General features: G+C 54.6%; 1 protein-coding gene across 1 annotated transcript in view; it reads left to right on the top strand.

Moving 5' to 3' along the window:
• Positions 1–27500, top strand: part of LOC135249706 (protein diaphanous homolog 1-like) — a 100904-nt gene that overhangs the window by 61172 nt on the left and 12232 nt on the right. The window contains exons 19-20 of the mRNA XM_064325224.1: positions 22132–22270; positions 23062–23222. Coding sequence (XP_064181294.1) covers positions 22132–22270; positions 23062–23222 — 300 coding nt within the window. The remainder of the gene's footprint in view (positions 1–22131; positions 22271–23061; positions 23223–27500) is intronic.

The following is a 27500-nucleotide window of genomic DNA, read 5'->3' on the forward strand; positions in this document are numbered from 1 at the left end:
GAGGTGCCGGACACAGGGAGGCGCGCTCTCAGGTGTGTCCTGTCGGAGGTGCCGGACACAGGGAGGCGCGCTCTTAGGTGTGTCCTGTAGGAGGTGCTGGAAACAGGGAGGTGAGCTCTCAGGTGTGTCCTGTAGGAGGTGCTGGACACAGGGAGGCGCGCTCAGGTGTGTCCTGTAGGAGGTGCTGGAAACAGGGAGGTGAGCTCTCAGGTGTGTCCTGTAGGAGGTGCTGGACACAGGGAGGCGCGCTCTCAGGCGTGTCCTGTAGGAGGTGCCGGACACAGGGAGGCGCGCTCTCAGGTGTGTCCTGTAGGAGGTGCCAGAAACAGGGAGGCGCAGTGTGACGCAGGCTCTGTAGGAGGCGCTGCGGAGCCTGGGGGAAACTGACCCGTTATTTACTCCTGCAGTGTCCTCATGTGTCAGGCTGTTATTGCGACGTGATGTCATCGGTGTGTGGCTGACTGCATGACCGTTTACGTCTGGATCTTTGCCTGGCTGCTAATTTCAGAAGGCATGCACGTAGGCGCGCGTGTGTGTGTGTGTGTGTGTGTGTTGCCCTTCTCTCAAGGTAACTCGCAGGGTGTGCAGGTCTGTTGACATCAACCTCCTGCCTGTAGAGGCTACAGCAGCCATTACAGCACCCCCCCCCCCCCCCAGAGGCTACCAGCATCTGTCTGCAGACACTTGTTCCTGTCGTTTACATTCAGACCTCTCTATCTCTCACCCTCTCTCTCTCTCTCATTCAGTCTCTCTCACTCTCTTTCCTCACTCTCACTCTTCATCACTCTTTATCTCTCACTTTCTCTCACCCTTTCTCTCTCTCTCATTCACTCTCTCTCACTCTCTTCCCTCACTCTCACTCTTCATCACTCTCTTTATCTCTCACTTTCTCTCTCTCTCTCCTCTCTAATTCTCTTTTTGTCTATTTCTGTCTCGCTTCCTCATTCATCATCTCTGACTTGCTTTCTCTTTAATTCTCTCTCTCTCCCTCCCTCCCTCCCTCCCTCTCATGCCCAGCCTGCCAAGGGCAGCAGCAGTCACTCCGCCCTCAGGAAGTCACCCACCTGCTTTCAGCTCACATCACAGTCTTACATTATTCATTAACCCGGCAGACACCAGAGACACCGCGCTTTGCTTTCCCTCTCAACGAGAGATCATTTCAAAGGGAATAGTGTGTGTGTGCACGTCAGTGTGTGTGTGCGCGTGTGCGTGCGCGTGTGTGTCTGTGTGAGTGTGTGTGTGCGTGCGTGTGTGTGAGTGTGAGTGAGTGTGTGTGTGCGTGCGTGTGTGTGAGTGCGTGTGTGTGTGCGTGTGTGTGAGTGTGTGTGCGTGAGTGAGTGTCTGTGTGCGTGCATGTGTGTGTGTGCGCGTGCGTGTGTGCATGTCAGTGTGTGTGTATGCGTCAGTGTGTGTGTGTGTGCGTGCGCGTGAGTGTCTGTGTGCGTGCGTGTGTGTGAGTGAGTGAGTGTGTGTGTGCGTGCGTGTGTGTGAGTGAGTGTGTGTGAGTGTGTGTGTGCGTGTGCATACGCCCAGCTGTGGGAGAGAGAGAGAGCACTGGAGTGAAAGGCTGTCCGTACTCTGCGGCTCTCAGAATGATTAAGGAGTTGTTTTTCGGGGTGCTCTGTGCGGGCGGGGCGGCGCGTCGCGAAGGCTGCGTTTGGGGCGCAGACGCCGGCCCTTTCGCTCACCGAAATATTTCGGAGAGAAACATCCGGAACGTCAGCGCTGCCAGCTCCGCTCCGAGCCGTGGCGTGTTTATTTATCTGCTGTCTGCCGTCCCGTCGGACGCAGGCTAACCTTTCACTGCGTCTGAGTCTGAGTGCGGCGCGCCCTTTCCAGAACCTTCCGTCAGCGCCGTCCGCTCGCAGCGCGCTCCGGCGGGGGAGGGGCCGGTCTGAGTCCGTCTCCACGGCGGCAGATTTGTAAGCAGACTGCGGACTCGTCCCATGGGCTGCGGGCAACCTTTAGCCCCCCCCCCCCCCCCCCCTCCCCTTTTGCAGTGACCCCCCCATCCTGCTGACGTTGCGGGCCTGCAGCTGAATCCGTCCCACCTCCCCCCCCTCAGTAACTCGCTCGATCGGGACGGCGCTCCCCTCCCTGGTGCTCTGTGTGCAGGCCACGCGAATAATCACCCCCGTACCCCTCAGGACCTGCCCCAGAGGAGGGCAGGAGGGCAGCTGGCCGTTCTGTGCGGCCCACTGGCTTTATCTGCACTGCACAGACACGACTCTGCCGGTTCTGTACCGGTTCTGTAGAGCTAACTCTGCGTTCTGTAGCGGCTAACTCTGCCGGACTGTCGTTCTGTAGCAGGCTAACTCTGCGGTTCTGTAGCAGGCTACTCTCGTTCTGTACTGGTTCTGCGCAGGCTAACTCTGCGTTCTGTACTGTCTGTACAGGCTAACTCTGCGGTTCTGTACGTTCTGTAGCAGGCTCTCTGCCGGTTCTGTACGGTTCTGTACAGCTAACTCTGCTATGTACTGGTTCTGTAGCAGGTAACTCTGCGTCTGTAGAGGCACTTGCGTCTGCGGTTCGTGAGGGTATCGCCAGTTCTGTACGGTTCTTAGCAGGCTAACTCTGCGTCTACTGCTGCCGACTCTGCGTCGCATCTGCGGCTATCTGCTACTGGTTCTGTAGCAGGGCTAACTCTGCCGGTTCTGTACCGGTTCTGTAGCAGGGCTAACTCTGCCGGTTCTGTACTGGTTCTGTAGCAGGGCTAACTCTGCCGGTACTGTACTGGTTCTGTAGCAGGGCTAACTCTGCCGGTTCTGTACCGGTTCTGTAGCAGGGCTAACTCTGCCGGTACTGTACTGGTTCTGTAGCAGGGCTAACTCTGCCGGTTCTGTACTGGTTCTGTAGCAGGGCTAACTCTGCCGGTTCTGTACTGGTTCTGTAGCAGGGCAACTCTGCCGGTTCTGTACCGGTTCTGTAGCAGGGCTAACTCTGCCGGTTCTGTAGCAGGGCTAACTCTGCCGGTACTGTACCGGTTCTGTAGCAGGGCTAACTCTGCCGGTTCTGTAGCAGGGCTAACTCTGCCGGTTCTGTACTGGTTCTGTAGCAGGGCTAACTCTGCCGGTTCTCTAATGGTTCTGTAGCTCGTCACTGAGCGTGGGAGAGGGGGGGAGGGGGGTAGTGGGCGGATCACTGCTGGCACTGAAATAGCAGTGCATTTAATCCTGGCATAATGGATAATTATTCTAATTTAGCAATCAAGACTTGAGGCCCCTCCCCCAGGTGGCTTCTGACTCAGTGGAGGGGGGGGGGTGGAGCTAGCCGCTCTTCCAGAATGAGCCTCTCTCCCCACTTCAGTCTCTCTCTCCACCACTCCTTCTCTCTCTCCACCCCTCCATCTCTCTCTCCACCCCTCCATCCTCTGTCTCATGCTCGGGCTGTGTGATGTGCAGCTGTGGTTCAGCTGAAGTCTGAGACAGACCTGAGGAGCACAGGGAGCTTTTTTTTTTTTTGTTGTGAAGTTTTGAAAGTGCCCCCCTCCTCCCCTCATTGGAATGCGCTTATGTCTGTGCCCCACCCCCCCACGCCCCCCCTTCCCTGCACGCACATCGCTATGGCGACGCGGTGCCATCTGGCAGCCCGGCTCCTCTCCTGCCCCCGACGCACCGGGCGACCTGCTCCATCAGTCCTGGAGGGGGCGCCGGGCGCCGGATCGTTAATGAGTGCTTAACGACCCGTCGGATCAAACGCGGTGACGCGGGCGTGGCGGGAGCCTGCTGGGGCGAACCGCAGTGACCCCCCCCCGACGGCCGACCCATCGCTCCTCTTACAACCCTCTCTGCTCTCCTTCCCTGCCTTTTCATTTGGGATGACTCTGCAGTGGCAGTGAGAAAGCGAGCCTGCTCCTCTCCCACAATCTCTCCTCTCTCATCTCCTTCCCTCCGTCCCTACTCACCCCTCCCTCTCTGACCTGGAGGAACGCCTCCTCTCCCTGGAAGTGTCCGGGCGTGTGGGCGGGGCGGGGGGCACTGTTGAGCCTTACGTGGCCCGGGGGCCACTTCACTGGGCTGTGGAGACCGTGCCGAAACACCAGAGTCTGATCTGCAGCTCAACGTCCTGCCAACACCGGCCCAAACACGTGTGCTAATGCTGTGTGTGTGGGGCTAATGCAGTGTGTGCTACGATGACACAGTGTGTGTGGGGCTAATGCAGTGTGTGCTACGATGACACAGTGTGTGTTGGGCTAATGCTGTGTGTGCTACGATGACACAGTGTGTGTGGGGCTAATGCAGTGTGTGCTACGATGACACAGTGTGTGTTGGGCTAATGCTGTGTGTGCTACGATGACACAGTGTGTGTTGGGCTAATGCAGTGTGTGCTACGATGACACAGTGTGTGTTGGGCTAATGCTGTGTGTGCTACGATGACACAGTGTGTGTTGGGCTAATGCAGTGTGTGCTACGATGACACAGTGTGTGTTGGGCTAGTGCAGTGTGTGCTACGATGACACAGTGTGTGTTGGGCTAATGCAGTGTGTGCTACGATGACACAGTGTGTGTGGGGCTAATGCAGTGTGTGCTACGATGACACAGTGTGTGTGGGGCTAATGCAGTGTGTGCTACGATGACACAGTGTGTGTGGGGCTAATGCAGTGTGTGCTACGATGACACAGTGTGTGTGGGGCTAATGCAGTGTGTGCTACGATGACACAGTGTGTGTTGGGCTAATGCAGTGTGTGCTACGATGACACAGTGTGTGTTCGGCTAATGCAGTGTGTGCTACGATGACACAGTGTGTGTTGGGCTAATGCTGTGTGTGCTACGATGACACAGTGTGTGTGGGGCTAATGCTGTGTGTGCTACGATGACACAGTGTGTGTTGAGCTAATGCAGTGTGTGCTACGATGACACAGTGTGTGTTGGGCTAATGCTGTGTGTGCTACGATGACACAGTGTGTGTTGGGCTAGTGCAGTGTGTGCTACGATGACACAGTGTGTGTGGGGCTAATGCTGTGTGTGCTACGATGACACAGTGTGTGTTGGGCTAATGCAGTGTGTGCTACGATGACACAGTGTGTGTGGGGCTAATGCTGTGTGTGCTACGATGACACAGTGTGTGTTGAGCTAATGCAGTGTGTGCTACGATGACACAGTGTGTGTTGGGCTAGTGCAGTGTGTGCTACGATGACACAGTGTGTGTTGGGCTAGTGCAGTGTGTGCTACGATGACACAGTGTGTGCTACGATGACACAGTGTGTGTGGGGCTAATGCTGTGTGTGCTACGATGACACAGTGTGTGTTGGGCTAATGCTGTGTGTGCTACGATGACACAGTGTGTGTGGGGCTAGTGCAGTGTGTGCTACGATGACACAGTGTGTGTGGGGCTAATGCTGTGTGTGCTACGATGACACAGTGTGTGTTGGGCTAATGCTGTGTGTGCTACGATGACACAGTGTGTGTTGGGCTAATGCTGTGTGTGCTACGATGACACAGTGTGTGTGTGGCTAGTGCAGTGTGTGCTACGATGACACAGTGTGTGTTGGGCTAATGCTGTGTGTGCTACGATGACACAGTGTGTGTTGGGCTAATGCAGTGTGTGCTACGATGACACAGTGTGTGTTGGGCTAGTGCAGTGTGTGCTACGATGACACAGTGTGTGTTGGGCTAGTGCAGTGTGTGCTACGATGACACAGTGTGTGTTGGGCTAATGCTGTGTGTGCTACGATGACACAGTGTGTGTTGGGCTAGTGCAGTGTGTGCTACGATGACACAGTGTGTGTTCGGCTAATGCAGTGTGTGCTACGATGACACAGTGTGTGTTGGGCTAGTGCAGTGTGTGCTACGATGACACAGTGTGTGTTGGGCTAATGCTGTGTGTGCTACGATGACACAGTGTGTGTTGGGCTAGTGCAGTGTGTGCTACGATGACACAGTGTGTGTTGGGCTAATGCAGTGTGTGCTACGATGACACAGTGTGTGTTGGGCTAATGCAGTGTGTACTGTGATGTTACTGGGTGTGTTGGGTTGGTGCAGTGTGCACTGTGATGTTACTGGGTGTGTTGGGTTGGTGCAGTGTGCACTGTGATGTTACTGGGTGTGTTGGGTTGGTGCAGTGTGTACTGTGATGTTACTGGGTGTGTTGGGTTGGTGCAGTGTGCACTGTGATGTTACTGGGTGTGTTGGGTTGGTGCAGTGTGCACTGTGATGTTACTGGGTGTGTTGGGTTGGTGCAGTGTGTACTGTGATGTTACTGGGTGTGTTGGGTTGGTGCAGTGTGCACTGTGATGTTACTGGGTGTGTTGGGTTGGTGCAGTGTGCACTGTGATGTTACTGGGTGTGTTGGGTTGGTGCAGTGTGCACTGTGATGTTACTGGGTGTGTTGGGTTGGTGCAGTGTGCACTGTGATGTTACTGGGTGTGTTGGGTTGGTGCAGTGTGCACTGTGATGTTACTGGGTGTGTTGGGTTGGTGCAGTGTGCACTGTGATGTTACTGGGTGTGTTGGGTTGGTGCAGTGTGTACTAAGATGGAAGTTTAGCTGGGAAGTTGAAGATGAAAGGATGAAACTGTCTGCACATGGTAAAACTGTGAAACTGGATGACAGGTCACATCTGAGTACTTTTCGGGGAATAGAAAGCAAGAAAATCTCAACATTGTCAGCTCTGATGATTCAAAAAAAGCGATTTTATCCATCTTAAAAAAATAAGCCAACGTTGATTTTTTTTTTCTCATTCCCGATGGAATAGTGGTGTGGAAGCAGTTGGTATTTCTTCCTCTAAACATTTGTTTATCTGAGTGTGGGAAGTGTTTGCGGTGCGTCTGCTGCCACGGTAAAGCGAGCGCGCACGTGGGCGTCTGTAGCGCCCCGCGGCTCCCCACACTCCCCGGAGACGACTTCGAAAATCCGCTTGTGAAAACGGCGTTCGGTGAAAGAGCGCGAGCGAGAGCGACGGCCCGTTTCTAACGTAGCCGTGGTGACTGGCGTGACATTAGCGGCGTGGTTTTAAGCGCTTCGTTAATAAGCTGAGAGGCCGGGCGCGATGAGAGGAGGAAGGGGGCGCTCCCGAGCACGGACACGGGCAGGCTGACGGGGAGGCTCCCGGTCCAGTAATGAGGTCACTCTGAGCCGCGCGCTGTGGGCGTGGCTAATGATGGCCCCTCGTGCAGTTCGTGGAGCGCGCGGTCCAGTGCGCGCATGGCGGGGCAGTCGTGACAGTCAGTAAGGCGTAGGGGATGTGGTGTGATGTGCGCATGAGGGTAGAGGGCGCGCGACACGCTCCAATGTCATTGCTCACACGCGTCAGGCTCAGAACTCAGAGATGCATTTCAATGGCAAACCTAGCAGTGCGGTTTTGTTTTGAAAGTCAATCTCTTCCGTTCCTTTGAGTGACTGACGGGGAGGACGCCCCCCCTGCCCTCCCCTCCCCCCATCCATGATGTTTGCGCGGAATTCAGCACTAATTTAAATAAAAAGGCGATTGCCTTCCAGGAGACTGAGCGTTACAGAGTTTTCGCATTTGCGTTAAGGCCACCGCGATGTCGCAGCCGAAGCCGTTAATAAAACATGTCCTCTGCTTCCCCGCGTTCGCCCGGTGTTTACGCATGCGGTTCACGCGGTCAGCGCCCGGCTAACAGGCGCTGCAGCACCTGCCTCTGCCTCCATATGCTCGGGGCCCGTCAGGACCTGCAGCTCTGGCGGGACTTAGACAGCCTCCTTGAGCGCACTGACTCATCCCCGTTGCATAATTTCTGCTATATAAATCTCCATCAGCGCGACAGAAGCAAAGTTCGGGAGAAGGCCATCAGAAACTTGTGTGAGAAGTTTATTTCGGACCGAATTTGGACACGCTGAGTTGTAACAGCCGCACGCGCATTTTTGTGATAAACCGCGGCACATCGCCCTTCCAATGTTCCCCGCTTTTATCACCTTTTAAAGACTTCGGCTTTCCCCCCGCATCTGTGCGCCTGGCTCCGGAGAACGGCGAGGATTATATACCCGCACGATCCCTGCTTTTGTCTCGTCCCCTTTTTTCTATTTCGCATGCAAATGAAGTGTGTGCCATACAGTAGCTTCTGGATACATAATGCGCGCGTGCTAATCTCCGCTTTATTCTCGAAAGATTAACGTTTGAAACATCCCTCTCCGAACCGGCTGCGGCGTCACAAGAACCCCATTACCATTTAAATGCGGATTCCGATTAAGTGAAAAGAGATTTTTTATTTTTTTCTTTAATGGGGATTGGTAAACCGTTTATGAATGCTAAGTAAACAGCGGTTTCGCCGTCAAACGCGCTGCCGCATTTTCAGTGCCGTTCCCCCTGTTTTTTTGTTTTTTTTTTCTCGAAAGAAAGACACGACCCACTCTGGCTACCTCCACAGCCCCTCTTCTTTTCATTTCCACCCCGTTTCCTCTTCTTCTCTCAACGCTCCCTGCTTTTTTGTGTTAATCTGCTCCAAGTTCCCCTCGACCGGAGATAATTTTTTTCACGGAGGGGGGAGTGGGGGAGGTTATAATCCATACCCACGTGCCTATGTTTAGAAGTTGCATTTTAATCAGGAGGGGGCAGAGACAGATAAAAAACGAACTTATTACCCCCGTATTGCACCCTCATCAGCAGCTAGTTATTTTATTCCATTTTTTTTTCCTTCCCATCATCCCCAAGGGTTAACTTGTAACAGGCTTATTTTCCAGTTTGTACTTTGATGGTACAGATCACACAAAAAGTATCTTCAAAGACGGAGATGACAAGATAGCGGCAGTAACACCCTGTGCTTATCGCCTCAATATGCAAGGCGTTTCATAAAGCTGGATGCTCGCACAATTAATTCTGTACCGATCGGAGAAAGAAAAAAAGACTCGATTAACATGAGATAATATTGGGGTTGACTGGGGTGTTTGGATACACGTTTTTTTTTAGGGTATGTGAGGCTGTTGTTAAGGGGAGTGTGGTTATTGTGTTGCGGGGTGTTTATTATGGGATTTGAGGTGATGAACGGATGTTAGGCTGTTGTTGTGGGATAGTTTTTGTACCTTCTGAATGATTTTATAATGGTGGATTGAACTGTGCCCTGCGTTTTGAACTGATGATCAATTAGGTGTAAAATTGCCACCATAATGACCAGTAGTTTTCTATAACAAATGGATATATTGATCATGAAGTATTTCTGAATAACCATAAATACAAAATAGGCTAATATAGTAATAGTAGGGGATTCTTTGTTTACTGTGAAACCTGCTCTGCAGCCTGAACGCTGAGCAGAGAGCGTTAGCTCTGAGCACGCCTCAGCGCTGTGTGGGACTGGCATGGCATGGGCGTAACTGGGTCAGAATGGCTCGTCTGTTTTCGGTTTCAAGTGCCAATCTGTGCCAAGGGGCTTTAAGAGCAGAACAGACATCAGCGTGGTGTCCTTCTCTGTAAGCCGTCTGAGCGGACGGACAGACGGACGCACGGACAGACGAGACGGCGAAGGCTGCAATTAACGGCCGGTGCAGCCGCTGACCTTAATTTGCGAGCGGGCGCGGTTTGCCCGCACCGAGGCGGCGGCAGCGGCAGCGGCGGAACGCGATGGCGGGCGGGCGGGCGGGGGGGGGCCCGGCCCCCGCTCCATTAACCTTTATTAGAGGCGCTCTCCAGCGCCCCGCGCGGTCCCCAGACGCCCCCCCCCCCCCGGGCGCTTTCATTTCTCCCCGAGCAGGTGCGCAATTAGTGGCCAGATGAATATGGAAATGCTCGCCCGCCCGCTCCCTCGCTCTCCCCCTAATCAGGGCCGGGGTCCGCTCCCAGATTAGAGCTCTACAGAGTCCCGAAAGACATTCATTTTGTCCATTTGCAGGTATGTTCACTCTCTCCCCCCCTCCCCTCCTTCATCCCCGGGCTCTGAATTTTTAAACTGGCTTTTTGAATTAAAAATACACGACTGCCTCTAGTAAAAAAGACTAATCCGCGCGAGTGCGGAAGGAAAGAGTAGCCCCCCCCCCCCTTCATCTCTCCCCTCCCTCCCCCACTCCACTCCACCCCAACCTCACCTCTGCATTTTATGTTTGAAAGTTAACTGTGGATCCCTCCTCAATGATGCGTGCTCTGCCCCCCCCCCCACCCACACCCACAATCTGCACCCCCGTCCTTTCTCCATTCAGAGTTTAAACAGAGGCGTCTGGTTTCTCTGTGGCTCCTTTCCTCAGAAAGCAATCAGAGATTTCACCCAAGGTCTTAATAGAGCCAGAGTCAGGTGACATTCCCTTTATTGGTAGATGGTCATTCCAGGACAGAAGTTCCGTTTCATTTCATTCGGTTCAGGTAATGAGCCTAAATTCAGCTCATGAGCTGAAAAACTGTGAAGGTGTTTTGCAGGTCATGAATTTGAATTTTCTTTCATTTGCTCGGTTGACCAAATTGAATTGGAGCAGGGCCACTGGACTGCCCTCGTAGCCCAACTGGACCGTAGAACTGTCTTCCTAACCCCAATCTGACCACAGTACTGTCCTCCTGACCCCAACAGGACCATAGAGCTATGTTCTTAACCCCAACAGGACCATAGAGCTATGTTCTTAACCCAAACAGGACCGCACAACTGTGATCATAACCTCAACAGCACCATAGAGCTATGTTCTTAACCCAAGCAGGACCATAGAGCTGTGTTCTTAACCCAAACAGTGATCCTAACTTCTAACAACACCACATCCCCCCCGAGATTGTGTTTTGAACCCCAAGAGGGTTAGCATGGGGAACGCGTGTGATTTGGTGGCGGGGAGGTCGTACCTGTGCTGTGGGGCTGGACGGCGCGTCCTGGCCTTGTTTGACGAGCGGCGGTGTGACAGATGACCATGTCCCGCTGTTGCCGTGGATTTGGAGCCACGCCACTCCCCCCCCAGCCCAAATGCGCTGTGACAGCCGCGATGAGTGGGCTGATGGGAGAGCACAGGGGGGGAGACGTCCATTTCCAGCTTTTAAACGGGCGGGGGCGGGGGAGAGAGAGGGAGGTGGAGGGTTCTGTTTGTGTTCGTGTCAGATTCGGCCGCTGATGCTTTCAGAGGGAAGCGGCGCGTTTTAGCACTGAATCCCCCGGACGCCGCGCTGCTCCTAGCCTCCGCCTCGTCAGAACCGAGAGCCGTATCCCATCATCCCCCCCCACCCCCACGCCACCGCAGCCAGTAGATTACTGTAAAAGCCCCCCACCCCCCCCCCCCCCCCCCCGGCTGCCTGTGTGAATCCCCTTCCGCGGAGACGGCAGCATTAATACTGCATGCCACTTAAAGCAGGGAGACAAGCGGTAAGATGATAGAATACCAGATAAAGAATAGATAAAGCAAGTTAACTTGTGTGCCTGTCTCTTTCGCTTATCCTCCGGGGGAGGGGGCTGCTCCCTCAGCCGGAAGAACCGCGATTGGACAGCCGGGCGGGGCCGGGGGCCGTGATTGGCTCGGGCTCTCCGGGCGTCGCGGCTCGCTGAGCCACTCGTCCGCGGGCGCACGTCTGGACTCTCCGTGAGCTCCAGAAAGGCCTCTCTCTCTCTCTTGCTCTCTCTCTCTCCCTCCTCTCTCTCTCTCTCTCTCTAACTCCTCACGGAGCGCGTCTCGTTTCAGCCGCGCGGGTCTTTAGCACGTTTAGCATAAAGAGCTTTTAACCGACCAATAATTCATCAGCTGTGTAAACGCCGCCCGCGTCGGGGGAACTTCGCGTTCAAGCGCCATTTCCCAAAACGGCGTGTGCCTTAGCCGCTCGGATCCCGTGTCCTACCGGCGTTCTGATAGGGCACGTCACCGAGACGACCTGCGCCACAGAAACAGTTGCGGGGGTTTGCGTGCGTATTCGCGTCCCGTGAAAGGACCCCTCATGGGCGTACCGGATTATTCTCCGGCCCCAGTGGAGTCGGGGGAATTTTGGGAGGGCCCCGAGGTGCCGGCGCCCGGCGGGACGTTTCCTCACGTCCCCGATTTGGGCCCTTAATGAGATCGCCTCGCCGTCTCCCCGCCGTGTCCCTCCGCCCTCGTCCGCCCCGCCGAGCGACGTCAGGCGTCCCCCCGAAATGTCAGCCCCCCCGCTGGGCGGGGAACGCGGCGCCCGCGAGCTCCTTCACTTTCACGACGACCCGTTTGCCTGTCTTCCCCTCCCCTCGTTCTCCTTCTCACTTCATTCATTTCTTGCCCTCCATCATCAGTAAAGAATCCCTCGCTCGAACCTGCTTCCTTTCGTACAGCTGGTACCAGAACGGGCCTGCTCTGCGTCTGTGTTTTACTACACGCAACATAGCTCAGGAGGTAAGAGCGCTTGTCTGGCAGTCGGAGGGTTGCCGGTTCGATCCCCCTCCCTGGGCGTGTCAAAGTGTCCCTGAGCAAGACACCTAACCCCTAACTGCTCTGGCGAATGCGAGGCATCAGTTGTAAAGCGCTTTGGATGAAAGCGCTACATAAATGCAGTCCATTCACTATTCACCATAGCGGAGCTCCTCTTGGGCGCTAATCGTAGCCTAGCTCTGCTCTGCTCTGCAGTGGCCAGGCGTTCCTCTCGCCCTGTGGTGGTGGTGGTGGCGGCGGCGTTGGCCGCTGCCTCAGGAGGCTTTCATTAATTCGTCGGTCTCCATGCCGACGCCTCCTCGTGCCTCGTGCGGCCGCGTGCCTCCGGTTCCCCGGCGAGGAGGGGAGGCGCTCTCCCCGGGCCCTTATCGGAGTGGCGGTGTGATTTCCGCCGGGGGCGTGAGCCTCGTTAGCTTGCCGCGGGCCGTCCGGCAGGGCCGGGCCGGAGTTATGATCTTGTCAAGATCCGCTTTGTGCCCTGATCTACTTTGCGGGGATTAATTAGGAATTTAACTCTAATCTTATCAGCGCTTGCTCCGCTGAATGTAATTTGCCGCTGCCGCTGTTGGGATTGGCCGTCTTCCTCATTAAAAGCTCGTTTCAGATTTGGAGTCACTCTTTTGAAAGGGGGGAGTATTACTTCTCCGCTTACCCCGAAACTCTTTTTTCTTTCATTAGCTTCCCTCACTTGCTCTCCTCCGCCGTCTGCCCTCGTCCTTAACTCTCCCTCGCTCTCTCTGTCTTTTTCTCTCTCGTTCTCTTTCCTTCTCTCCCGCTCTTATCCCCCCCTCCTCAACCTCTTCTCTTTCCACTCCCGCTCACCCTTTACTGTCTATCCACATCTCTCTCTCTTTCCCTCCTCTCTCTTCCGTTCTTTCTGTTCCCTGCTCTCTCTCTCTTCGCCTTTCTCCCTCTCTCTCTCACACTCTCTCTCGCTCTCTCTCTCTCTTCATCTGGTCTTCAAAGCTCTCCGGTTGCTTTATTCCTTCTCCTGAATTCTCTTTAAATCACCTGTAAAGTCACCTTGGCTGGGCTTTCATGTCCCCGGCTGTCAGCCTCTCTGACGGACAGCCTTCAAGCCGCCAAAACACCGGGATACTGACCGTGTTTTTTTTTTTCCCGCCGTGACATTACGTGAAATTTTTATTTTATCTTCTCCCGTTTCTTTTTTTTTGTTTTTTTCCGTCCTGAGAGCTTTCCCCGGCAGAGCCGCGATGCGTGCGCGAGATTCCGAGCGGGGGAGAGAGCTTTCAGACCTCTGAGGGGAAGGGGCTGATAAATCATTCAAAATGGCAGCGAATGTGAAAGGTTTACACGCCGGGATGTTTCCGTCTCTCGGCTGCGTTAGTAGCACGCTTCCTGTCCGGAGCGGCCGGTGTGTGTGCTGCCTGTTCCCTCTCTCCCTTTCTCCCTCTCTCCCTCTCTCCCTCTCTCGCTCCTGTGCCTTTAGCGTGAACTCTGCGCGCTCCGTCTGTGTTTCGGTCTGTACTGCTGCCATTTGCAAATTATCGCCGCCTGAACAGACCTCACACTTCACCTTATATTTCACCTTCTCACCATCTTATATTTACGCTTCCATTTTTGATTTCACACAAAGCCCTTTATTATTATTATTTTATTTCATCTCTGCCAAGTCGGTTGCTTATTGTCAGTCATATATATGAAACATTATGAGCAGTATTCCACCTTTTCACTTTCAAATAATATTGAGGTTTTTCCTATATATATATATATATGTACATACATATATATGTATGCTTATTTTAGTATGAATAGATGTGTTGTCCCTGTCCCTGTCTCTCTCACTCTCACCCTGCCACTCACCATTTCTCTCTCTTTTTCTCTTTCCCCCTCTCCCTCCATCAGTCTGGGCTGTTCTCTCCCCTGCCCCCGCTAGCCGGGTCGGGCCGCGGCGGAAACGGCTCTGTTTCCCGCTCTGTTTCCCGCTCTGTTTCCCGCTCTGTTTCCCGCTCTGTTTCCTGCTGGCTTTCGGCCCGGAGGACGAGCCGCGCCCAACCGTTCGCTTTCACTGCCGCTTCCTCGCCGCCGGTCGCCCGCGGCAACCCGGCCCGAAACAAACGCGACCCGGGTACGAACGAGCGACGGCGAGCAGCTCCGCGTTTCGGGATCGGAGGGGGGGGGGGGGCGCCGCGATTGGGCGCGGTGACGGGTCCGGTGCCGCGGGCCCGGTTTCCGCGGCGGCGTTAACGATGCAGCCGGGCGCGCGCCGGCCCCTCTGATGGTGCTCGTTTGCGGCTGTTTGGGCAGCCCGGCCCGCGAACGACACGCCCTCGCACCTTTCATATTTAAGCCAAGCCCGTCTGGAGCGGCGGCGCGGCGGGGAGCTGCAGCGCGCCTCATTAAAAACAGCCCTCAGGCAGCTGCACACACATGTACCAGACCCGCTCTCGCTCTGTCTCTCGCTTTCTCTCTCCTTTCTCTTTCCCTTTTTCTTTTCTTTACTTCGATTTTCCTCTTCTTTAGCTGGCCTTATTGGCATGACTGGAATGATTCGCCTTCCCGAAGTACAGTCATTATTTTCACAAACATTTAATTATTATTATTATCATTATTATTATCATTATTATCATTATTGTTATTAATAATAATAATTAATAATAATATTAGACTTGCAGTTTACAAATGGCGTGTTTGCAGTTTGCCACAGGAACATGTCCCACAGGAGGGGGAGAAGCGTGTAGGTGAGAGGTGTGTGTCCCATAGCAGTCGCTCTGCAGGTTTAGGGGTGCGTGTGCGTGCCGCTAATTTGGGATCAGAAGGGAGCAGTGCGGCCGCGCGGGCCTGATGGGTCGGGCGAAGATCGGCCGGCGGCGTCCGGGGCGTCGCTCTGACAGGAAGCGTGTCCCGCCGGCGGCGTTGTTAGCACTGTCGCCCCTCCGTCCCGTCTCCCCGCGCCCGCTGAGCGTTTTCGTACGGGGGGGGAGGGGTGCCGGCGCTCTCTCCCTCGCTCTGAGTGACGGGCCGCTCGAGTGTGAAGCGCTGAGGTGCGGTCCGTACCTGCGGGTTCGGACGAGGGGCTGAGCGGGGCTCGCGCCGCGCCTCAGACGCCCCAGAACGTTTGGGCGCTGGCGTGGGCGGCGGGGGGAGGCGGGCTTGTCATCCTGTCAGCTCGTTACGGGCTGAGGGCTGTGACACTCGTCTGCGGAGTGGAGTGACAGCCGAGCGGCTTGTCAGTCTCGCTCTCTCTGACTCTCTCTCCCTCTCTCTCTCTCTCTCTCTCTCTCTGTTTCTCCCTCTTTCTCTAGCTCTATCTCCCTCTCTCTCCCTCTAACTCTCTAACTCTCTCTCTCTCTCCCTCTAACTCACTCTCTCCCTCTCCCTCTAACTCTCTCTCCCTCTACTCTCTCCTCTCTCTCTCTCCTCAACTCTCTCTCTCTCTCTCTCACACTCTCTCTCCTCTCCCTCTCTCTCTCTCTCTCTCTCCCTCTCTCTCTCTACCCCCTCTCTCGTTCTCTCTCTCTCCCTCTCTCTCGCTCTCTCTCTCCCTCTCTCTCTCTGACTGTAACGGCGCACGCAGAGTCGCTGCTCTCTGGATCCGTTAGTGTAGGTGGGCTGCCATACTGCAGGTACGTGTGACAGCGGCCTCATAGTCTAATTAGAGGGAGCTCGTCAGGATCGATTAAGATGAGTGAGGGGTGGTGGGTGGTTGGTCTGGCTTGGTGCGGTATGTGTGCGTTTTACAGGAGTGTGTGTGTGTGTGTGCGCGTGTGTGTGTGTGCTTGTGCATCTATATGTGTTACAGGGGTGGGACGGTGGGTGGACGTGTGTGCGCTATGCATGGATGTACCTGTACCAGTGTGTCTCCTCAAATAGCACCATCCCTAGCCTCATATGGACAGACTCTTCTCAGGTCAAAGCAGGATGTAGAAATAAGTTTGGTGTTTGAAACGACCCCCGCACACCTTTTTAACATGCACATATACGCACAAACCCATAGCATGTCCCGCGAAGTTACAGACACACACAAACACACACACGTGCACACACACACATGCATGCACGTGCGCTCACAGCTCACAGATACATTATTATAGTCCGTTCCAGGAAACAGCCTCACAATAATAGTCTTTGAATCTGTGAAAACAAGAGTTCTGTCTGGAGGTGGAAGAAAAAAGTAGGCCGCCACACCAGCGAGGGTAATTAGAGAGAGGGACCGAGAAGACTCCTGTTAGCGGGCTACTCGGATAAAAAAAAGAAAGAAAAAAGAAAGAAAGAAAAAGTCCTCAGATAATAGGAACAAAGCCGCCTGGAGAGTATGGCTGTAAAAAGAAGCGTTTGATTCATCCTCAACTTCAAAACACTCATAAAATATGGAGATTAGTGTGGGGGGGGGAAGAAAAGAGCGCTTTGGTCTTCAGTACTGGGGATGAGCTTTTCGGCACCGGGCCTCTCAGTGCCCATGGCCATGCAGGCCTGCGGTCTGTAAGAGCAGGAGTGCAGTACAGGCAATGCAGCACCCACGTTACACCACCTTTCTGCTGCAATACAGCCCTGCTACACCACCTTTCTGCTACAATACAGCCCTGCTACACCACCTTTCTGCTACAATACGATCCCATTACACCACCCTTCTGCTGCAATACAGCCCTGCTACACCACCTTTCTGCTGCAATAAAGCCCTGCTACGTCACCTTTCTGCTGCAATAAAGCCCTGCTACACCACCCTTCTGCTGCAATACTATCCCATTACATCACCTTTCTGCTGCAATAAAGCCCTGCTACACCACCTTTCTGCTACAATACAGCCCTGCTACATCACCTTTCTGCTGCAACACAGCCCTGCTACGTCACCTTTCTGCTACAATAAAGCCCTTCTACGTCACCTTTCTGCTACAATAAAGCCCTGCTACACCACCTTTCCGCTGCAATAAAGCCCTGCTACACCATCTTTCTGCTACAATACGATTCCATTACAACACCCTTCTGCTGCATTACTATCCCATTACATCACCTTTCTGCTGCAATACTATCCATTACACCACCTTTCTGCTGCAACACAGCCCTGCTACACCACCTTTCTGCTACAACACAGCCCTGCTACACCACCTTTCTGCTCCAATACAAACCCGTTACTCTTACTGTTTTCCCCCATTAAGGCACTTTCCTGTACTATAGAACCCCATCTCTGTGTTCCTACAGTAAAGTACTTCACTGTTATAATAGAAGCTCCCCATTATGCCACTTCCCTGTGAAAATGGAGCCTTGTTACAGTGCTGCTGTATTACTGCTCCTTCCCTCAGCATCAGGAGAACTGTTACTGTACTTCACCCAATTTCTGTATTTCTGTGCTTAACTCCAGCACCACGCAGTACAGTACTTTCACCATTACTTTGCTCTCCCATTTTAGCACTTCCCTGTTTCTGTAACGTGTGCGCGTGTGCCTGTGTGTGTGCCTGCGTGTGTGTGTTTGTATGAGCGTTTGCATGTGCATGCATGCATGCGTGCGTGCCTTCATGCGGGTGTGCATGCAAACGGAGGGGAGAAGCGCAGTTAAAGCAGATAAGAGGCTTGTGATTGCCTTCTCGGCACAGAGCCGAGCAGAGACGCCGAAAGGCTACTCTGTGGACCGGCGTGCGTGCGCCAGCGCGAGGAGGGGTGGTATTGTTTTCATTAATGTGTAATTAAAGATTTATTGAGCCGCTGCTCAGGCTTTTAGTGGTTTTGGAAGCGCAGAGGTACATGTTTCTCTTTCCTATGGGAAGGGAGTACACACTCTGCTTCCCATAAAATCAATACATTCAGCTGCAAGCTTCTTCTCCTCGGGCATTTTTACAGATAGCAAACAAACTTAATACCCTCATTAATTCTCACAATGCGCCTTTGTGTTTTCATGGACTCGCTGGGACAGTATAGTGTATGTGTTGCTGTTGCTGTGCTTTTGCATATTTAGTCGTAATGAATATAACATTGTGGCGGTCCGATGCGCCCTGGCCTCGTTACGCTGGGTCTGGCTGGGTCTGGCTCTTCGGTCGACCGGGTCTCAGCTGTTGTGTGTGTGTGTGTGTGTGTGTGTGTGTGTGTGTGTGTGTGTGAGTACGTGTGTGTGTGTGTGTGTGTGAGTTGGGAAGCCTTGCTTTGACACTTGTGCTGGTCTTACTGAGAACTCACGGCCATCCTCAAGCACCCTCAGGTATGTGCAGGGCTGGCATTTCCACCTGTGTAGTTGATTAGCTATGGGATAACACTACATGTATGGTTAGTCAAGGAAATTAGAGATTCAGAAGGTGGTGGATGAACTAGGCATACAACAGAAAACAGAACTGATTACCACAGTAGACAACAACATAGTTTGTTCTCACATTTCTCAACAACCTTCCATTACACCTCTGTTCTGAAGCAGGATGCTCTCAGATTGTAGGAAATAATTAAGTCCAGCCAGTAGTGTAATTTCTGCCTTTGGGCAAAGTATTATCCATGCGACTGCTAACAGTTTAATATTGTTTGGACCATGAACAAGGTTGCCCTACCCACTTGTATTGTCTCTCTCTCTCAAAGGCTGTAATCTAAATCCTAGATATCGGACAGCCTGGCCGTGTATGTGCTGGATAGGCGTAGGACTGGGAGTGTCTTATTTGCGGCAGACAGGCTGTGTTTGAGGTGTTTTGGGAGGAGAGGGCCTTCAGGAGCTGTGGGCTTGGATGTGATGCCTGTGTGTTGACAGACGCTCCAGTACCCCTGTTCCTCCGCACGGGTGCTGTTTGGCCTGCGTGTAAATCTTAACGAGGTCAGATGAGTCTGCCAGCGATCCCCCCCCCCCCCCAAACGCTGATCCTCCCTGACTGCACTGAAATCGAGCCGACCAATCGCAGCCGCCGGCCGCCGTCCCATCATGCACTGCGGGTGCTCCACTGTCCCCTTTCTCCAAGTCCCTTCCTTGCTTCTCTTCTTTTTTCTCTCTCGCTCCCACGCCTCCTCCGTCCATCTTTCTCGTCTTTTTCTCTTTCCGTACCCTCTTTCTTCATCTCTTCTTCCTCTCCCTTATCTTTCCATTTATTTTTCCTTTCCCCTCTGTTGAGTAGTTTTTTCCCCCCTTTCTCTTGCTCTCTCCCCTTGTTTTTCTTGCTCCATCTCCCCTGCTTTCTCTTTCTCATTATCACCCCCCTTTCCCTTCCTCTCCTCTCCTCTCCTCTCCTCTCTGGACGTGGCTGCCGCTGGCTGCCTCTCCGCTCCCTGGTTGCCAGGTCTGTGGGGGTGCAGTAAGCACGTGCGCGCTCCAGATCAGAACGTTAGCGCACGCTGGGCACGTCGCTGCCGTGTTCCTCCTGTCCAGCTCCTCTGCTGGCCTAGCTGCAGTGTACCCCAGGGGCTTACTTCCCTTCGGCGTAGAGGCGGGGGGGGTTTGAGCCTTCGCGTCGGCGCGCCTCTCTCTCCCCCTCTCACCCACAGATCAGCCGATCAGCCGGCGCACGGTTCGAGAGCGCGCTCGACCCTGACACGTCCTGGCTTTTTCAGACGCGTCGTTCCCCTCGCGTCCCCGCTAAATATCTTATGAGAACGTGCTTCCGAACGCGGAGGAAGGTCAGAGAGCCCGGGAACATGAATGCTTTAAGACGCGCGGCCTTCCCTCCGTCCGGCCGAGCCGCCGCGTTCGGCATCAGCGTCCGCGTCACGTTCGCCCCCGGACGTCTCGGCTGAGTCTAATCAGCGCGGCCGGCTGGTTTTCCGCGCGCGTCCGTTTCCGCGAGCGCCGGGGCGCATGAATAATGGAGCCCGCGCCGGGCCGCCGCCAGCGGGACACGTGTTCGCCAGACCTCCGCCGCGCCCAGCAATTTATTCCTGACAGACGGGCTGCGTGTGACCAGAATGATGTTCCACCTCCGAGCGCGCTTTAAGAAAAAAAAAGAAAAGAAAAAAAGGACGCGATTATGGATTTGCCGCGTCCGCACCACGCCGCTTCTGACGGCAGCCGCCGGCGCGGGCGGGCCGGAGCCGCGCCGGTCGGAAGCCGTCGAGCGCCGCGCTCCGTCTCGGCGGTTAATGGGAATCTGATGGAGAGAGCCGTCCGTGTCGCTGCGCTGCGGCGGCGGCGCGCGCTAACAAAATGACAGATTGTCACCGGGGGGCTCGAGAGGGAAGCGTGTCCACGCGCCGTGCGTGCTGGTCGGGCCGACGGCGTGCGGCGGCGGCGCTTCTGGAAAACGGACGCCCCGAAACCCGTGTCATTGAGAACCCGTGACTGTTCCGTCTTTGGCTGCGGCTAATTGCGTCGCGCACAGAAAAGGAAGCTAGGCTAATTAGTGGCGGCGAACAGAGCGACTCGGAGCGCTCTGATTCGCTAGCGGCTCCATTTGGAACGTCGGGAGATATTCTTGGGGCCGCTGCCGACACCCCGGGCCTCGCCAGCCCCCTTTCCGGTCCAGATGGAGAAGGGAGGGAGTGAACTTTGGGCCGTTTGAAACGGAGCAGCTGGAAGGAGAAGACAGAAAAGGGCTCAGACTGCTCTAATGTGCTTCCAAGGAGCACAGAGCCCGTTCGGGTTCTTCTGAGATTTCCCCCCCCCACTTCACCACAGTCCATTACAGCCAAATCAAATCACGCTCTCCGCCCCCCCCACCCCCCCACCCTCCACAAAGTCATTAGGACCAGATCTGGGCGGTTAATTTGATGCCTGGTGCCGATCGCCCCGTTTGAATGTTAACAGATTGTAACGGCGGCAAACTGAATTTGGTTTCCTGCAAAGTGGAGCAAATTACACTTTTATAGCCTGCGCCACAAGGCGAGAGCTGGCCCATTTCCTGCCGCCCCCCCCCCCCCCCCGCCCCCTCGCCCCCGCCACCAGCCTGTCAGCTGGTGCCAGTCTAACGGCACGCCACAGTCCGTCTCCCTCCACGGTCACATCTGACCTTTCTGCGACCTCTCACCTCACAGGCTCTGGCTACAAGAACACGACTGTTTATAAATATATTGACATTGGAATGCCTGCAGCGAGTTAAGTCAGCTGCCCCTTCATGAAAGGGTCCACTGTTACCATGGTTTCACGGTAGTAATGAATAAAGTAAGCGCACCACTGTTATTTAATTGAAGTCATTAAAATAACAGAGCATGTGCCCTCACCTTTGACCTCACGGACCCTTACTGTACGTTTCTTTATTAGGGAAAAATGAGGTACTTATTCAAGCAAGCACGAGCTAGCGAGAAAACTAGCAAAAGCCTTTGTTCATTAATCATGCTACCATGGTTTTTTAATTAACTTTATTAACCGTATTAACATAAAATTTTGTGATACGTATCATTTACCTCCCTGTCATCTGGAAAAAATTATGATACAATTTCCCAGCCATATTGCCCAACCCTAATGACAGTAGATTTTATGCACCTGGTCAATGGGCGGGGGGGGGGGTAAATTCTTACATGTGGAGTATTTTCATCCATTGGATACCCTTCCAGCCGAGCCCCTCCCTCTCTGTGCAGCGTAGTGCCCAGCCGTGTGCCACCCTGCTGGGCTGCCAGCCACGGTTGGCCTTGGCACAGTCACGGTCCCGTTCAGGACGGTGCTGAGAGCGAGTGCCATACCTGCGTGTGCTGCCCGTTGCTTTACTGCCCATCAGCCCTGGAAGTGTCCTCTAGTTAAACCGCAGTCCTGCTTTCAAGAGGCAAGGATTCAATAACACCAAAAAATGTAAACAGTGTGAAGGAGGGAAGGGGAAGGGTGGAGACGGAGAACTTTCTTTCGCTTGTCTGACCGCGGTGTCTGGTTCCGCCCGCTTGCCCGTTTGTACACGGCTGAGGATGCAGCCGGTCCAAAAGCTCGCAGCCGGTCCGGATTCTCAAACGCAGACCGTGAACCTGCGTCCGAGCAGACCGTGAACCTGCGTCCGAGCAGACCGTGAACCTGCGTCCGAGCAGACCGTGAACCTGTGTCCGAGCAGACCGTGAACCTGTGACCGAGCAGACCGTGAACCTTGTCCGAGCAGACCGTGAACCTGTGTCCGAGGAGACCGTGAACCTGTGTCGAGCAGACCGTGAACCTGTGTCCGAGCTGACCGTGAACCTGTGTCCGAGCAGACCGTGAACCTGTGTCCGAGCAGACCGTGAACCTGTGTCCGAGCAGACCGTGAACCTGTGTCCGAGCAGACCGTGAACCTGTGTCCGAGCAGACCGTGAACCTGTGTCCGAGCAGACCGTGAACCTGTGTCCGAGCAGACCGTGAACCTGTGTCCGAGCAGACCGTGAACCTGTGTCCGAGCAGACCGTGAACCTGTGTCCGAGCAGACCGTGAACCTGCGTCCGAGCAGACCGTGAACCTGCGTCCGAGCAGACCGTGAACCTGCGACCGAGCAGACCGTGTACCTGCGTCCGAGCAGACCGTGAACCTGCGTCCGAGCAGACCGTGAACCTGTGTCCGAGCAGACCGTGAACCTGTGTCCAAGCAGACCGTGAACCTGTGACCGAGCAGACCGTGAACCTGCGTCCGAGCAGACTGTGCCGAAGGGGGGCGGCGGAGGTCAGGGGTTTATTAGGGTTGTCTGGAGACAGCCTGACCTCGGTGGACGGCGCAGTCACGTGACTGCTGACTGACCAATCAGATGGGCCCGATGTGGATGTCTCTGAGCGCCGCGGCTCGGACTGGGATCAGCAGCGCCTCTGCGCTCTCATTTTGAGTCCCCCTCCATTGTTCTCCTGCCAGGGACGATCGGGGCTCCGGCTTCACAGCCGCCTCCTCCTCGGGGATTCGGGGATTTGGCAGAGGCCCCACAAGAGAGCCGCTTTAATCTCACAAAAGAATAATTAATCATGGCCGTGACTAAGATGTGCCCGTCTCTCCCTCCTCCTCCTCGAGCGCGGCGTTGTTTCTGAAGGTCTGCCCGGCGAGCCCGCAGCCGCAGTCAAGGGCAGCCCAAGGACCCGCCGAGCCATCGGCTCCCCGACATCGTCCCGCCCGGAGGAGGCTCCCGCTGGCCCCCGTCTGCTTTTAACGCCGCTCAGGCGCGCCACCTGTTGCCCCGCTCGCTGAAGCGCGGTAACTTTCCCATCCTTTCCTTTTAGGGAGCGTTCAAAAGCTACCGACTGCAGCGTACAGCAAAGCCGTCGTCGCTGAACCTGTTCTTGGTCACAATCTGTCGCCGTATCACTGGGGAACATTGTGGAGATATTCTATCTGTGTGTGTGTGTGTGCGTGCCAGTGTGTGTTCCGCTAAGGGTTGAGAAGTTTATTTTGGGACTTGGCTTCTTTGTATCAAAGTTGACTTGCTAATCTGGGTGACTGTAATTGCTGGGTGTAGCCGAGCGTAGCCAAAGCTGGCTTGTGCATCAAGCCGACGATTTCCGAGGGTCCGTGTCTGTGTAATAAGCTTGTTCTGAGTTAACAAGATTATGGGCCCCCCCATTGTTAAAATCCTGTGTGTAGAGCCCTGAGAACTTTACCGCACCAAAAAGGAGAACAAGCTGTGTAGGTGAAACTACTTTCCCTGACTGTTTTTTATTAGGCGCTGCAAAGCGTGAAAAAAACTCCACAATCGGCCATCTGTACAGGTGGATAATGAGCAAAGCAGTGGTTTGCAGCAGCGTATTTATGACCATTCTAGTCGCAGTCAGGAAGTACTTAGCCAATCAGAGATGGAAGGAGACACCTGGAGATCTAATGATGGGTGTGTATTGGGAGGTATTGGGTTAGGTACAGGGTACCATTAGAACTTCCACACTGAAACTAAATAGAAGTAGAATTCACAACTTTGGTTTTTTTTTTGGGGGGGGGGGGGGAAAGGCAGTAATTTAGTTGGATGAAGAGCTGGACCTGCCTGGAAAACTGTGTTACACAACATAATTAGAACTTATTCCACCCGGATCGCAGGGTCCAGCGCTTTGCTGGAGATAATTAGTGGCAAGCACATCTGACTGTAAAAAATGCTCATTTTTATTACACTGAACGGGTAGTTACTTTCAGCAGGGAGGGGCAGCGAGCGAGAGAGAGGCGCAGGGTTCTTGTCCTCCGCGCTTGTGTTTCAGGCGTTTTTGTGCGACGTCGTGTCCTTTTTGTGAATAATAATCTGAAGTTGCCGGAGAGGGGCTGGTCCTCTCTGCTTACAGTTTGTTTGTACGGGATTCTGGGCGTCGCATTTCGGCGGGTTGTTTGTCCAATTTGGTGTGGTCTCGCTGGCTGAGTGGACCCCATTATTTCTCTATCATACAGCGCGCGGGGCTGGAGGACACTGGAACATTAGACCCGGTCCTAATGGGAGTGTTTATTTTTGGAAACTGATTGCGTGGAGAGCTCCGCAGCCCTTTCTCCCCTCCGCCCTTTTACCGCCAGACCAGAGCTCTCTGATGGAGCTAATCAGAACTCCGAGAATGTTCTAGAACCGCGCTGTCTCTCTGGCTATCTCTCTCTCTCTCTCTGTTTCCCCCTTGCTCTCTCACTCATTTGCTCACTTTTACTGTCTGTCTCTTTCCCATTCTCTTTTTTATTCTGCCTCTTTCTCTCTCCCCCCTTGCTCTCTCACTCATTTGCTCTCTTTGGCTGTCTGTCTCTTTCTTGTTCTCTCTATCTCTTGTTCTCTCTATCTCTGCCTCTCTTGCTCTCTCATTGACTTACTTTCTTTTCCTGTCTCTTTCTCTCTTGTTCTCTCATGCTCTCATTTCTTTCCCTCTCCACAGCTCTCTTCCTTCCTCCCCCCTCCACATATAAGAGGTATGTGGCTCTCTCTACCTCCGTCCATCTGTCCCTTGTTCCCTCCTTCTCCCTCCATCTCCTGGAAGGGAGAAAGCCGGATGGAGAAGCCAGCAGCTCCTGAGGCTGCAGAGCTCTCCAGTGTGGCAGAATGTCTTTCCCCTTTAATGAGACTGTGCTGTCCAGCGTGTCTCGCATTTCTCTCAGGCACACACACACACACACACACACACACGCACACACACACACACACAGACACACACACGCGCACACAGGCGCACACACACACACACACACACACACGCACACACATGCTCACGCACACACACACGCGCACACACACAGACACACACACGCAGCACACACATGCTCACGCATACAACCCACCACACACAGACACACCGCACACATGCACGCTAACACACAGCGCAACACAACACCGCACACATGCTCACGCATACACACACAGACACACACATGCTCACGCACACACACACACACACACCAGGATCAGTGGATGAAGTCAATCAATCAATTCTTTTATTGTCCCCGGAGGGAAATTTGCTTTGCAGGCAGGTATGCAAAGGTTAAAACAACACAGACCACATTTTACACCACAGCCATAAAAGTACAGACACTTAACAGACATGAGATTAAAAAACGAGCAGGATGGAGCAGGGGGTGCAGCGGGGTTCACTGATACATTGGGGAAACGTCTCAGAAGGGGCTGTGGGCGTGTCCTCAGCAAGCAGACGCTGCAGACGGGGCAGATGGGAGTCTGAGGCAGAGAGGGGTTTGAGCTGAGGCTGCAGACGGGGCAGATGGGAGTCTGAGGCAGAGAGGGGTTTGAGCTGAGGCTGCAGATGGGGCAGATGGGAGTTTGAGGCAGAGAGGGGTTTGAGCTGAGGCTGCAGACGGGGCAGATGGGAGTTTGAGGCAGAGAGGGGTTTGAGCTGAGGCTGCAGACGGGGCTGATGGGAGTTTGAGGCAGAGAGAGCGGTTAGACACGGTGGCTGCAGACGGGGCAGATGGGAGTCTGAGGCAGAGAGGGGTTTGAGCTGAGGCTGCAGACGGGGCAGATGGGAGTCTGAGGCAGAGAGGGATTTGAGCTGAGGCTGCAGACGGGGCAGATGGGAGTCTGAGGCAGAGAGGGGTTTGAGCTGAGGCTGCAGACGGGGCAGATGGGAGTTTGAGGCAGAGAGAGTTAGACGCGGTGGCTGCAGGCGGGGCAGATGGGAGTTTGAGGCAGAGAGGGGTTTGAGCTGAGGCTGCAGACGGGGCTGATGGGAGTTTGAGGCAGAGAGGGTTAGACCGGGCTGCAGACGGGGCAGATGGGAGTTTGAGGCAGAGAGGGGTTTGAGCTGAGGCTGCAGACGGGGCAGATGGGAGTTTGAGGCAGAGAGGGGTTTGAGCTGAGGCTGCAGATGGGGCTGATGGGAGTTTGAGGCAGAGAGAGAGTTAGACGCGGTGGCTGCAGACGGGGCTGATGGGAGTTTGAGGCAGAGAGAGAGTTAGACGCGGTGGCTGCAGACGGGGCTGATGGGAGTTTGAGGCAGAGAGAGAGTTATACATGGCAGCAGACTCTTTCCGGCGCTTTCCTTTTTTAGAGCTCGGTCGCACTTTCCATTCTCGCTCTGAGTGACGGGACACGTCCCCACGGCAACCTGTAATTTCAGCACCGCTGACACGCTCAACGGACCTGCGTATCATCCGCCAGAGAGAGGGGGGGGGGGAGGGAGGGAGAGAGAGAGAGGGAGGGAAGAGAGAGGGAGAGAGAGAGAGGAGAGAGAGAGTGAGAGAGAGAGCGATAAAGAGAGCGAGATAGAGAGAGTAACGGAGCAGCTCCCTCCCCAGAGAGAGGGGCCGTCACAGACACCTGACCTGAGATCAGCCGGCCAGGGCCCAGAGCTGCGCTGCTGTACGGCTCAGCCCTCTCTCTAACTGACCCGGGTACAGTGCGCTCAGTATGCGTTTAGATGGGGAGGAGTGGGGTGAGTAAGACTCTGAGAGGGCCTTCATCGTGGCGGTAGAGGCCGGCGTTTGTCATGGTGGTGAAGGCTGTGGCAGTCGGCCCTGGGGTGGGGGGGGCGGGGTGGCGGGATGGCGGCGGGATGGCGGGGGGGGGGGGGGGTTTAAGCAGACGGGCGAAGGCCTCGGCTCTGTGCTGGAGGACAGCGGTTGCCGTGGTTGCCGCGGTCAGGCGCGGTGAGCGTCTAACGCTCCCTCAGCCGGGTGACCTTGTCTCCTGCCTTTAGACAGTGACCCCCCCTCCGCTGACCCCCCCTCAGAGCGCGCTCGTGCTCAGACAGCGACGCGTCTCCTGCTCTCCCGCTCACCTTGAGACGCGCGGCTCGCCTGGGTTTGGGCCAAATTATTATGAAGCCAATGAGGGAGAGGGAAGGAGACACACACACACACACACGCACACAGACACACACATATATACACAGACACACGCGCACACAGACACACACACGAACGGACTCACATACACACACGCACACACACACTTACACAGACACATACGCACACGCACACAGACACACACACATACACAGACACACACACACACACACACAGCGCACACAAAGGGAGGGAGTGTGTGGCTTGTGACGTAGGTCATTGGGTCCT

This window comes from Anguilla rostrata, chromosome 3 (genome assembly GCF_018555375.3).
Source record: "Anguilla rostrata isolate EN2019 chromosome 3, ASM1855537v3, whole genome shotgun sequence".
NCBI lineage: Eukaryota > Metazoa > Chordata > Actinopteri > Anguilliformes > Anguillidae > Anguilla > Anguilla rostrata.